The following is a 14056-nucleotide window of genomic DNA, read 5'->3' as shown; positions in this document are numbered from 1 at the left end:
GGCTTAGAAGCAGCGGTGCCCTGCTAGGAACTAGCTGCTGATTGGTGGCTGCACATATATGCCTCTTGTCATTAGCTCACCCGATGTTCAAAAGCAACAATGCACTGCTAGAAGCTAGCTGCTGATTGGCTTAGAAGCAGTGATGCCCTGCTAGGAGGTATCTGCTGATTGGCTTAGAAGCTTTGATGCCCTGCTAGGAGGTATCTGCTGATTGGTGACTGCCTCTTGTCATTACCCAATGTTTTCAGCTAGCTTCCAGTAGTGCATTGCTGCTCCTCAGCCTACCTAGGTTTGCCCTTCAAGAAGGATACCAAGAGGACAACGCATTTTTGACAATAGAAGTAAAAAGGACTTTTGTATAAAATTGCATTGCTTATCTGATTCATGAGTCTGTGTTTACTTTTCTTTTAAGAAGTATATATTTTTATTTCAGTTGATAACATTGTATAATGTTTTGTAAATGGAAATAAATTCCAGCATGGTTCCTTATATAAAAGTTGTGGACACACATGCTGTAGACAGTGCATTCATCAAGTATTTATAGAAGTATCAAGAAAGGAAGCACAATATACATCAAGACTGACAACATAATATAATAAATCTGATGCTTCTTTCTTTGCAGGGCTGGCCCCAAGATGAAGCTTTCCTGGGAGATATAATTAATAAAATAGCCTTGGAACACAAAGCTCTTAGGTAATAAAAAAACTAACAACTTTGTATTTCCCTGTCTCCAATTTTCATAAAATGTATATAATTCAGCAATTCTTGATTATTATTATTTTTTTAAATCTCATACATGTTAATCACTGATTTGCACAAACATCTAAATAAATATGAATTATATTAATTTTAATTATTTCACAGTTATGCATTTCTAAGCAATTTATGATTCATGCTCTTGAAGAACTATATCACTATTTGTTTGTAGATGTCTTCTGGCCACTAGAGTAGGTAGTGGTGGGTATATGTCTTCTGACCACTAGAGTATGTATTGGTGGTATATGTCTTCTGACCACTAGAGTAGGTAGTGGTGGGTATATGTCTTCTGACCACTAGAGTAGGTAGTGGTGGGTATATGTCTTCTGACCACTAGAGTAGGAAGTGGTGGGTATATGTCTTCTGACCACTAGAGTAGGTAGTGGTGGGTATATGTCTTCTGACCACTAGAGTAGGTAGTGGTGGGTATATGTCTTCTGACCACTAGAGTAGGTAGTGGTGGGTATATGTCTTCTGACCACTAGAGTAGGTAGTGGTGGGTATATGTCCTCTGACCTCTAGAGTAGGTAGTGGTGGGTATTTGTCTTCTAACCACTAGAGTATGTAGTGGTGGGTATATGTCTTCTAACCACTAGAGTATGTAGTGGTGGGTATATGTCCTCTAACCACTAGTGTATGTAGTGGTGGGTATATGTCTTCTAACCACTAGAGTAGGTAATGGTGGGTATATGTCTTCTAACCACTAGAGTAGGTAGTGGTGGGTAAATGTCTTCTAACCACTAGAGTAGGTGGTGGTGGGTATATGTCTTCTAACCACTACAGTAGGTGGTGGTGGGTATATGTCTTCTAACCACTAGAGTAGGTAGTGGTGGGTATATGTCTTCTAACCATTAGAGTAGGTAGTGGTGGGTATATGTCTTCTAACCACTAGAGTAGGTAGTGGTGGGTATATGTCTTCTGACCACTAGAGTAGGTAGTGGTGGGTATAGGTCTTCTGACCACTAGAGTAGGTAGTGGTGGGTATATGTCTTCTAACCACTAGAGTATGTAGTGGTGGGTATATGTCTTCTAACCACTAGAGTAGGTAGTGGTGGGTATATGTCTTCTAACCACTAGAGTAGGTAGTGGTGGGTATATGTCTTCTAACCACTAGAGTAGGTAGTGGTGGGTATATGTCTTCTAACCACTAGAGTAGGTAGTGGTGGGTATATGTCTTCTAACCACTAGAGTAGGTAGTGGTGGGTATATGTCTTCTAACCACTAGAGTAGGTGGTGGTGGGTATATGTCTTCTAACCACTAGAGTAGGTGGTGGTGGGTATATGTCTTCTAACCATTAGAGTAGGTAGTGGTGGGTATATGTCTTCTAACCACTAGAGTAGGTAGTGGTGGGTATATGTCTTCTAACCACTAGAGTAGGTAGTGGTGTATATAGGTCTTCTAACCACTAGAGTAGGTAGTGGTGGGTATAGGTCTTCTAACCACTAGAGTAGGTAGTGGTGGGTATATGTCTTCTAACCGCTAGAGTAGGTAGTGGTGGGTATATGTCTTCTGACCACTAGAGTAGGTAGTGGTGGGTATATGTCTTCTAATCACTAGAGTAGGTAGTGATGGGTATATGTCTTCTAACCACTAAAGTAGGTAGTGGTGGGTATATGTCTTCTAACCACTAGAGTATGTAGTGGTGGGTATATGTCTTCTAACCACTAGAGTAGGTAGTGGTGGGTATATGTCTTCTGACCACTAGAGTAGGTAGTGGTGGGAATATGTCTTCTGACCACTAGAGTAGGTAGTGGTGGGTATATGTCCTCTGACCACTAGAGTAGGTAGTTGTGGGTATATGTCCTCTAACCACTAGAGTATGTAGTGGTGGGTATATGTCTTCTAACCACTAGAGTATGTAGTGGTGGGTATATGTCTTCTAACCACTAGAGTAGGTAGTGGTGGGTATATGTCTTCTAACCACTAGAGTAGGTAGTGGTGGGTATATGTCTTCTAACCACTAGAGTAGGTAGAGGTGGGTATATGTCTTATAACCACTAGAGTAGGTAGTGGTGGGTATATGTCTTCTGACCACTAGAGTAGGTAGTGGTGGGTATATGTCTTCTGACCACTAGAGTATGTATTAGTGGTATATGTCTTCTGACCACTAGAGTAGGTAGTGATGGGTATATGTCTTCTGACCACTAGAGTAGGTAGTGGTGGGTATATGTCTTCTGACCACTAGAGTAGGTAGTGGTGGGTATATGTCTTCTGACCACTAGAGTAGGTAGTGGTGGGTATATGTCTTCTGACCACTAGAGTAGGTAGTGGTGGGTATATGTCTTCTGACCACTAGAGTAGGTAGTGGTGGGTATATGTCTTCTGACCACTAGAGTAGGTAGTGGTGGGTATATGTCTTCTGACCACTAGAGTAGGTAGTGGTGGGTATATGTCTTCTGACCACTAGAGTAGGTAGTGGTGGGTATATGTATTCTGACCACTAGAGTAGGTAGTGGTGGGTATATGTCTTCTAACCACCAGAGTATGTAGTGGTGGGTATATGTCTTCTGACCACTAGAGTAGGTAGTGGTGGGTATATGTCCTTTGACCACTAGAGTAGGTAGTGGTGGGTATATGTCCTCTAACCACTAGAGTATGTAGTGGTGGGTATATGTCTTCTAACCACTAGAGTATGTAGTGATGGGTATATGTCTTCTAACCACTAGAGCAGGTAGTGGTGGGTATATGTCCTTTGACCACTAGAGTAGGTAGTGGTGGGTATATGTCTTCTAACCACCAGAGTATGTAGTGGTGGGTATATGTCTTCTGACCACTAGAGTAGGTAGTGGTGGGTATATGTCCTTTGACCACTAGAGTAGGTAGTGGTGGGTATATTTCCTCTAACCACTAGAGTATGTTATGGTGGGTATATGTCTTCTAACCACTAGAGTAGGTAGTGCTGGGTATATGTCTTCTGACCACTAGAGTAGGTAGTGGTGGGTATATGTCTTCTGACCACTAGAGTAGGTATTGGTGGGTATATGTCTTCTGACCACTAGAGTAGGTAGTGGTGGGTATATGTCTTCTGACCACTAGAGTAGGTAGTGGTGGGTATATGTCTTCTAACCACCAGAGTATGTAGTGGTGGGTATATGTCTTCTGACCACTAGAGTAGGTAGTGGTGGGTATAGGTCTTCTAACCACCAGAGTATGTAGTGGTGGGTATATGTCTTCTGACCACTAGAGTAGGTAGTGGTGGGTATATGTCCTTTGACCACTAGAGTAGGTAGTGGTGGGTATATGTCTTCTAACCACTAGAGTAGGTAGTGGTGGGTATATGTCTTCTAACCACTAGAGTAGGTAGTGGTGGGTATATGTCTTCTAACCACTAGAGTAGGTAGTGTTGGGTATATGTCTTCTAACCACTAGAGTAGGTAGTGGTGGATATATGTCTTCTAACCACTAGAGTAGGTAGTGGTGGGTATATGTCCTCTAACCATTAGAGTATGTAGTGGTGGGTATATGTCTTCTAACCACTAAAGTAGGTAGTGGTGGGTATATGTCTTCTGACCACTAGAGTATGTATTGGTGGGTATATGTCTTCTAACCACTAGAGTATGTATTTGTGGGTATTTGTCTTCTAACCACTAGAGTAGGTAGTGGTGGGTATATGTCTTCTAACCACTAAAGTAGGTAGTGGTGGGTATATGTCTTCTGACCACTAGAGTATGTTTTTGTTGATCTTTGTCTTCTAACCACTAGAGTAGGTAGTGTTGGGTATAGTATGTATTTTCATAGCTATAGTAGGTAGTGGTGGGTATATGTCTTCTGACTACTAGAGTAGGTAGTTGTAGGTATATGTCTTTTGACCACTAGATTAGGTAGTGGTGGGTATATGTCTTCTAACCACTAGAGTAGGTAGTGGTGAGTAAATGTCTTCTAACAACTAGAGTAGGTAGTGGTGGGTATAGTATGTATTTTCACAGATATAGTAGGTAGTGGTGGGTATATGTCTTCTCACCGCTAGAGTAGGTAGCAATGAGTAAATGTCTTCTAACAACTAGAGTAGTTAGTGGTGGGTTTATGTCTTCTAACTACTAAACTAGGTAGGGGTGGGTTTATGTCTCCTGATCACTAGATTAGGTAGAAATGCCCAACAGATATCTGATGGAGAGGTAAGCCTCTCCCCTATATACCCCTGCCCTTCTAGAGTCAATTCAGTATCTATCTATTTGGAGTAAAGTAGGCTAAGCTAGAGTGCTGACCCATCAGAAACATTTGCATTAATAAGGAAAGAATGTTTTGATCCTTTTTGAGTATAACATTTTCTAATGTAAAAGTCCAGTATCCATCCACGACCTTGCAAATGGCCTCAACATAAAAGCATCCCTGTACGCTTGGGAGGATTATCTCTAGGGTTTAGCTAAATAATTTATAACCCATTACTTCAAAATGATTTTATGACTATTTTTAGACTGTATCGCTCCAAATTCAGACGCAAAACTGGTTCAAAATAAAGCAAAGTGGTCTTGAGATATTGATACCCCTTAAAGTATGTGTAACTTTTAAAATAATATCTTATTCTTTTCCAATTACTGCATTTAGCTCATTATCTTTGGCTTTATTTGCCCTTTAGTTATTTTCTTATTTTATACATTCTAGTGGGATGCCACCAAAAGAGGCTGAAATCTTATACATAAAAGAGGCAGAACATCTGGAGGGTTATGGGCAGGAATGCTTTCGTGTTAAGGTATGATCTTGAATACTTTGCTCTTCTTTTTATAATTTTTTGAATAAGATAAACTTAAAGGGACAGTCTAGTCAAAATTAAACTTTCATGATTCAGATAGCGTGCAATTTTGCTTTTTTCTCTTGGTATTCATTGTTGAAAGCTAAATTCTAAGCCCTTGAAGGCGCTAGTTTATGTGTGCCTTATAGATAACTCCCACCTAGGAGTCAGCACTGATTGGCTAAAATGCAAGTCTGTCAAGAAAACTGAAATAAGGGGGCAGTCTGCAGAGGCTTAGATAAAAGGTAATTACAGAAGTAAAAAGTATATTAATATAAAAGTGTTGGTTAAGCAAAACTGGGGAATGAGTAATAAAGGGATTTTCTATATTTTTTAAAAATAAACATTTTCAAGTAGACTGTTCCTTTAACACAATAACTATTGAAATAATTATGTAACAGTGTAATTATACTACCAGAACCTTTTAATCCAGGTCTTTTGTCTTATACATTCTTTTAACTGACTGCATACAACACTTCAACAAAGCTTTGCACTTGTATGTATGTGTGTGTATATGTATATGTGTGTGTATATATATATATATATATATATATATATATGTGTGTGTGTGTGTATAGTAGTAGCTCCTTAATTTGGTATTTGGAAATAGCTGATTTATCCTGTGGCATCCCCACCTATACTTAGAGAGAACAATGGGAAAATAAATAAATATATATATTTGACACACACATGATTATATATGGATATATACAGATATATATAGATTATCTACCAGGAATGAACAGCAGCTCAGTAGCTTGTTCTATGGCGAGTTATCACCTAGGAGCAGCCTCTTTTAGCCCAGTTGTGCTTTTCACAGAGGAAACCTTTCCTACAGTATATCAGTCTGATCCCGCCAAGTAAGGTCAGTCCAGCCCCGAAATACCAGGCAATTCTCCTCTGAACAAGGAACATGACAACCCCAGACGATCGTTTTGGCCTTCTATGGGCCTCGTCAGTGAGGTGCAGCCATATTCCTCTAAGGACACTGGGCAAGGAGTCCACACCTGGTTTCCCCCATCACCCTTAGGGAAACCTCCCCAGGGTCATAAAAATGTAGTCTCCCATGGGAAAAAGGAGAATCCAGACGTGGACTCCTTGCTCAGTGTGTTTAGAGGAATATGGCTACACCTCACTGACGAAGTGAAATGAAGGGCAAAATGATCGTCTTGGGTTGCTGTGTTCCTTGTACAGAGAGGAATTGCCTGGTATTTTGGTGCTGGATTGACCATAATAGGCGGGATCAGACTGATTTACTACAGGAAAGTTCTACTCTGTGAAAAGCATTACTGGGCTAAAAGAATCTGCACCCAGATGGTAAATCGCCATAGAACAGGCTAACAATGGTATTGAGACAGTTTTTCGTTCCTGTGAGTGTGCTTCTCTGTGTGTGTGTGTGTGTGTATGTGTGTGTGTGTGTATATATATATATATATATATATATATATATATATATATATATATATATATATCTATTTGAAAATACATATCCTGCAATGTGCTGTACATTGTAATGTGTATTATTTACAGTAAATACACAGTATAGCACTTTATTAAATATGATTATTGCGTAAATATTTTCTTTCATGTTTTCATCTACTTGACTGCAAAGGGCTCCAATTCAGATAAATATACATGTGTTTTGTGCAACTTTTTATTTAAGCGTAACAGCTAACCAGAGCTTTGAAGTTGCGGTAATCATTTTTAGCGTAAACAGCCTTGAAAACCCGATTACGCTTGCGTGCAAACTATAATGATGCACTCCTAATGTAGCCCGAAATGGGAATAAAATGTGTTTAACATCCCGTTAATAAAACTAACATCCCTTTTACCTGTTATAAAACAATTAATACATGTTCAAATATATATTATTATATGCAAAAACAGACTGGTAGAATTTTAAAAAAAATCTATTGTTTTATTTTTTTATTTAAGGACAATCATGGAAATGATATCACCCTTTGTGTTTTCTATATGGGTATCTTTGTTCGGAATGGACAATCTGCTGTTTCTTCTTACAGGTAAATTTGCACTTAAGATCATCACCTTACGGATCATCGTTAGATTTGGTGTTGGGGTTTGAACTTTGACAAACTATAATCAAACTCTCTTAAGAGTTACATGACCGTTGTCACAGTGTATTTAGCAGCCAATGGCAGGGCCAGGCAAGAAAAACTAAGGCTGCTTGGGAGCTTATGGTGAATTATTTTCAGACATTCTTAGGATCAAGTAATGGATCAAGTCTAATGACTTTTCCTCTAGAATATAAAGTCTTATTACATGTCCGTTTTGACTGTTTTTTCCCTAACTAGCTTCTAACTAAAATTATAGTAACAGAATAGCGAAAAGCTTTATTGTTTTTGCAAAGTCCTGTTGTACCTTTTACAATATATTATACAAGGATACAGCTAAGCACTTTTACAATGTTGCAAAGCTATGATCAGCAGGGTGGTGACTGAACGTGTCAAACATTAAAGGGATGGTAAAGTCAAAATTAAACTTAAATTGGTTGGATAGCGCATGGAATCTTAAACAACTTTCCAAATTACTTCTATTATCAATTTTGCTTAGTTCTCATGGTATCCTTTGCTAAAGAGTAATTATAGTTGAGTTCAGGAGCGTGCACGTGTATTTAGCCATCTGGCAGCAGTGTAGTGCAACATTGTTTATAGTAATATATATAGTTACAAACATTTCTGCCATAGACTGCTTTAGACACGTGCACATTTCTAAGCTCCTATCATGCTACCTAGGTTTAGTCTTCAACAAAGGATACCAAGAAATCAAAGCAAATTTGACAATAGAAGCAAATTGGAAAGTCGTTTAATACTGCATGCAGTTTTAATTTGACTTTACTGCCCCTTTATTTAATGCATTTAGGACAAGTAAAAGAAGCACAGATTTATTAGTAGGTGTCTAAGATTTTCAGAAATCACTGTGATTCTGTTGGCTTATATTTTTGTGTAGGGGACATGAAATAGCTGTATGGGTAACAAAACAATCGGCTAGATTACGAGTTTTGCGTTAGGCTTAAAAAGCAGCGTTGGTCGGTCCTAACGCTGCTTTTTAACGCCCGCTGGTATTACGAGTCTTGCAGGTACAGGTGTACCGCTCACTTTTTTGGCCAGATTTGGAAATACCGCAAATCCACTTACATAATTGCGTATCCTATTTTTTTCAATGGGACTTGCATAGCGCCGGTATTACGAGTCTGACAAAAAGTGAGCAGTACACCCTCTCCTGTCAAGACTGGTACCACATTTTAAAGTCAGTAGTTAAGACTTTTACACTACAATGCCGTAGCATAAAACTACATCGCAAACACTAAAATAAAATGTTTAACCCCTAATCTGCCGAACCGGACATCGCCGCCACTATAATAAATATATTAACCCCTAAACTGGCGCACTCCCGCATCGTAAACACTAGTTAAATATTATTAACCCCTAATCTGCCGTCCCTAACATCACAACACCTACCTACATTTATTAACTCATAATCTGCCGCCCCCAACGTCGCCGCCGCCACTATATTAAAGTTAGTAACCCCTAAATCTAAGTCTAACCTTAACACCCCCTAACTTAAATATAATTTAAATAAATCTAAATAAAAATAACTATCATTAACTAAATTATTCCTATTTAAAACTAAATACTTACCTGTAAAATAAACCCTAAGCTAGCTACAATATAACTAATAGTTACATTGTAGCTAGCTTAGGGTTTATTTTTATTTTACAGGCAAGTTTGTATTTATTTTAACTAGATAGAATAGTTACTAAATAGTTATTAACTATTTAATAACTACCTAGTTAAAATAAATACAAATGTACCTGAAAAATAAAACCTAACCTAAATTAACACCTAACACTACACTATAATTAAATTAATTCCCTAAATTAAATACAATTAAATAAAATTAGCTAAAGTACGAAAAAAACAAACACTAAATTACAGAAAATAATAAACAAATTACAAGATTTTTAAACTAATTACACCTAATCTAATCCACCTAACAAAATAAAAAAGCCCCCCCAAAATAAAAAAAGCCCTACCCTACACTAAATTACAAATAGCAGTACACCCCTTTTGCGGGGCATTGCCCCAAAGTAATCAGCTCTTTTACTTGTAAAAAAAATTACAAATCCCCCCCAGCATTAAAACCCACCACCCAGACAACCAACCCTACTCTAAAACCCACCCAATACCCCCTTAAAAAAAACTAACACTAACCCCTTGAAGATCACCTTACCGGGAGAAGTCTTCATCCAACCGGGCCGAAGTACTCAATGAAGCCGGAAGAAGTCTTCAACCAAGCCGGGCGAAGTGGTCCTCCAGACGGGCAGAAGTTTTCATCCAGACGGCATCTTCCATCTTCATCCATCCGGCACGGAGTGGGTCCATCTTCAAGACATCCGGCACGGAGCATCCTCTTCCAACAAAGTCTTCTTACTAAATGACGGTTCCTTTAAGTGACGTCATTCAATATGGCATCCCTTCAATTCCGATTGGCTGAATTCTATTAGCCAATCGGAATTAAGGTAGAAAAAATCCTTTTGGCTGATGCAATCAGCCAATAGGATTGAAGTTCAATCCTATTGGCTGATCCAATCAGCCAATAGGATTGAGCTGGCATTCTATTGGCTGTTCCAATTAGCCAATAGAATGCCAGCTCAATTCTGTTGGCTGATTGCATCAGCCAATAGGTTTTTTTCTACCGTAATTCCGATTGACTGATAGAATTCTATCAGCCAATCGGAATTGAAGGGACGCCATCTTGGATGATGTCACTTAAAGGAACCGTCATTTAGTAAGAAGACTTTGTTGGAAGAGGATGCTCCGCGCCGGATGTCTTGAAGATGGACCCGCTCCGCGCCGGATGGATGAAGATAGAAGATGCCGTCTGGATGAAGACTTCTGCCCGTCTGGAGGACCACTTCGCCCGGCTTGGATGAAGACTTCTCCCGGCTTCGTTGAGGACTTCGGCCCAGTTGGATAAAGACTTCTCCCGGTAAGGTAATCTTCAAGGGGTTAGTGTTGGGTTTTTTTTAAGGGGTATTGGGTGGGTTTTAGAGTAGGGTTGGTTGTGTGGGTGGTGGGTTTTAATTTGTAATTTTTTTTACAGGTAAAAGAGCTGATTACTTTGGGGCAATGCCCAGCAAAATGCCCTTTTAAGGGCTATTTGTAATTTAGTGTAGGGTAGGGTTTTTTTAATTTTGGGGGGCTTTTTTATTTTGTTAGGTGGATTAGATTAGGTGTAATTAGTTAAAAAATCTTGTAATTTGTTTATTATTTTCTGTAATTTAGTGTTTGTTTGTTTTTTGTACTTTAGATAATTTTATTTAATTGTATTTAATTTAGGGAATTAATTTAATTATAGTGTAGTGTTGGGTGTTAGTGAAACTTAGGTTAGGTTTTATTTTACTGGTAAATTTGTATTTATTTTAACTAGGTAGTTATTAAATAGTTAATATTAATATTGTTATATTGTAGCTATCTTAGGGTTTATTTTATAGGTAAGTATTTAGTTTTAAATAGCAATTATTTAGTTAATTATAGTAATTTTATTTAGATTTATTTAAATTATATTTAAGTTAGTGGGGGTTAGGGTTAGACTTAGGTTTAGGGGTTAATAAATTTAGAATAGTGGCGGAGACTTTGGGGGCGGCAGATTAGGGGTTAATAAATGTAGGTAGGTGGCGGCGATGTTAGGGACGGCAGATTAGGGGTTAATAATATTTAACTAATGTTTGGGAGGCGGGAGTGCGGCGGTTTAGGGGTTAATATGTTTCTTATAGTGGCGGCGACATTGGGGGCGGCAGATTAGGGGTTAATAAATATAATGTAGGTGTCGGCGATGTTGGGGGCAGCAGATTAGGGGTTCCTAAGTATAATGTAGGTGGCGGCGGTATCCGGAGCGGCAGATTAGGGGTTAATAATATAATGTAGGTGTCGGCGATGATGGGGGCAGTAAATTAGGGGTTAATAAGTGTAAGATTAGTGGTGTTTAGACTCGGGGTTCATGTTAGGGTGTTAGGTGTAGACATAAATTTTATTTCCCCATAGGAATCAATGGGGCTGCGTTAAGGAGCTTTACGCTGCTTTTTTGCAGGTGTTAGACTTTTTTTCAGCCGGCTCTCCCCGTTGTTTCCTATGGGGAAATAGTGCACGAGCACGTTATACCAGCTCACCGCTAACGTAAGCAGCGCTTGTATTGGAGTGCGGTAAGAAGCAAAATTTTGCTTAACGCTCACTTCTTGTCTGGTTTGTAAAAACCCGTAATACCAGCGCTGTCTGTAAGTGAGCAGTGAGCATAAACTGCTTGTTAGCACAACACAGCCTCTAACGCAAAACTCGTAATCTAGGTGTATATTATTGTAAATCACTCCTAATAATGATCATGGTGATAAACTGTGCTTTGTGCAAGGCTGAATTATATTCCTGCCATCTGCACTCTGGAGTGAGTCTCTGATGCACTATATTTTTTTCCAGGTGGAATGACATTGGGCATATAACCCATAACAAGTCTGCAGTTGTCTTAGATCTTATCAGAAAGGATGAAACTGTTCTGTTTCACATGGTAGGTGAATAATCTATAATGAATGTGTCTCTTGCATATTTATTCTAGAAAAGTATTTCATTTGCAGAATGGATGCAAAGTGGAACATTTGTTATACCATTTGAATGAAGAAAACCAGATTTGCCATCCCTTTTTTAAACAATCTATCCTAGTGAAAAAAATGCATGCTCTAATGCATTAGAGAACATTATTTTAACCCTGGTGATGCTGCAAGTCTTTGTGTTTAACCCCCACAAATGGATTAAATACATAGTTAAAGTAGCATGTGGGAGCCCCAGAGAACTGATTACCCTGATCAGAAACTGCCTCTATCAGCAGTAGCAGTCGCAGGGGTTAAACTTGTAGACTTGCATTTTAGACAGTTAGTGGGAGTCTAAATGTAGCCACCAATCAGCAAGCGCAACCCAAGTTCTGAACCAAAAATGGGCTGGCTACTAAGCTTGCATTCAAATAAAGATACCAAAGGACAAATATAAATTGATAATAGGAGTAAATTAGAATGTTGCTTAAAATTGCATGTTCTATCTGAATAATGAAAGTTTACTTTTGACTAGACTATTCCTTTAATATACTTTATAACTTCTAAATCCCTGGCTGTTTCTAAGCCCCTACAGGCTGCCTCTTAACTCAGTGTATTTTATTAGCCAGACAGTGCTTTTTCACATTAACATATTTAACATTGTGCTCTCTCCCATGGAGTTATGCATTGACTAGCACTAACTGGCTAAAATGCAAGTTTGTGAAAAGCAGCGATATAAGGTAGTAGTCTGCAGAGGCTTGGATACAAGATAATCACAGAGGTAAAAAGTATATTAATATAACTGTGTTGGTTATGCAAATCTGGGGAATGGGCAATAAAGGCATTATCTATATTTTTAAACAATAACAATTTTTAAGTAGATTGTCACCCCCCCTCAAACTAGAAAGTTCTTGTGCATAAACCAATTGCCAACTAGGTCTCATCCTAATATGAGGAATAATATAGCTTGACTCACTGATAACGTGAAATGAATATACAATCATATAATCCCATTTAGAGGTCTTAAAGGGACAGTGGACACTAAAGTCAAAATTAAACTTTTATGATTCAGGTAGAGCCCACAATTTTAAACAACTTTCTAAATCCAATTGACATTTAAATATGCGCAATAGTTTTATATGCACACTTTCTGGGGCACCAGCTCATACTGAGCATGTGCAAGAGTCAGACTATAGATATATGCATTTTGGGATTGGCTGATGGCTGTCACATGATGCAGAGCAGAAAAAACTAGCTAAAATCTGTCTATTTATTATACATTTATTAATTATGCTATTCTACTGGGTTTAATGGTCCTTTAAAGATTCTGTGACAATCAGCCAGAGATTACACAACACCGTAGATAAAGCTGGCAGACAAGAAAATAGTTGAGGTAATAACAAAGTCACAACAAAGGTTATCTGCACAGAATAAAGCACAACCAGGAGCACTTTATATCTAATGGTCAAAGATGGCTGCCACTATTATGTTTAGATGCCAAAGTGGGGGGGAAAATGCACCAATGAGACAAGCAAAGTGTGACACAACAAAAAAAGTAAGTGAAGCATCCATGGAAACAAACAAAAGCATCAAAAAGCACTATGTATTTAAATGTTCAGTCATATGTATTTTGTGATCTTCTTTGTAATAAGTAAGAAGTACAGGGATTCTGGAAGTAATTTTCTTCATACATGGAAAGAGTCCACAGCTGCATTCATTAATTTGGGGAATTCAGAACCTGGCCACCAGGAGGAGGCAAAGACATCCCAGCCAAAGGCTTAAATACCCCTCCCTCTTCCCCCATCCCCCAGTCATTCTTTGCCTTTCGTCCCAGGAGGTTGGCCGAGAAGTGTCGGAAGATTTGGAGTAGTCTCTTATGGAGGGTAGTACTCTTCGGAATGGGACTGGAGTTTTAAGTAGTCCTGTCAGCCTCTCAGTGAGAGCTTGGATGAAAGTTAGAGTCCGGAGATGC

General features: G+C 38.7%; 1 protein-coding gene across 2 annotated transcripts in view; it reads left to right on the top strand.

Moving 5' to 3' along the window:
- Nucleotides 1–14056, top strand: part of PTPN14 (protein tyrosine phosphatase non-receptor type 14) — a 304902-nt gene that overhangs the window by 175349 nt on the left and 115497 nt on the right. For both annotated transcript variants that reach the window (XM_053712491.1, XM_053712492.1), the window contains 4 exons: nucleotides 623–693; nucleotides 5360–5447; nucleotides 7422–7507; nucleotides 11978–12065. In XM_053712491.1, coding sequence (XP_053568466.1) covers nucleotides 623–693; nucleotides 5360–5447; nucleotides 7422–7507; nucleotides 11978–12065 — 333 coding nt within the window. The remainder of the gene's footprint in view (nucleotides 1–622; nucleotides 694–5359; nucleotides 5448–7421; nucleotides 7508–11977; nucleotides 12066–14056) is intronic.

The sequence above is a fragment of the Bombina bombina genome, chromosome 4 (genome assembly GCF_027579735.1).
Source record: "Bombina bombina isolate aBomBom1 chromosome 4, aBomBom1.pri, whole genome shotgun sequence".
Classification (NCBI taxonomy): domain Eukaryota; kingdom Metazoa; phylum Chordata; class Amphibia; order Anura; family Bombinatoridae; genus Bombina; species Bombina bombina.
The sequence above is the reverse complement of the archived record's forward strand: the minus strand, read 5'-3'. Positions and strand labels throughout refer to the sequence as shown.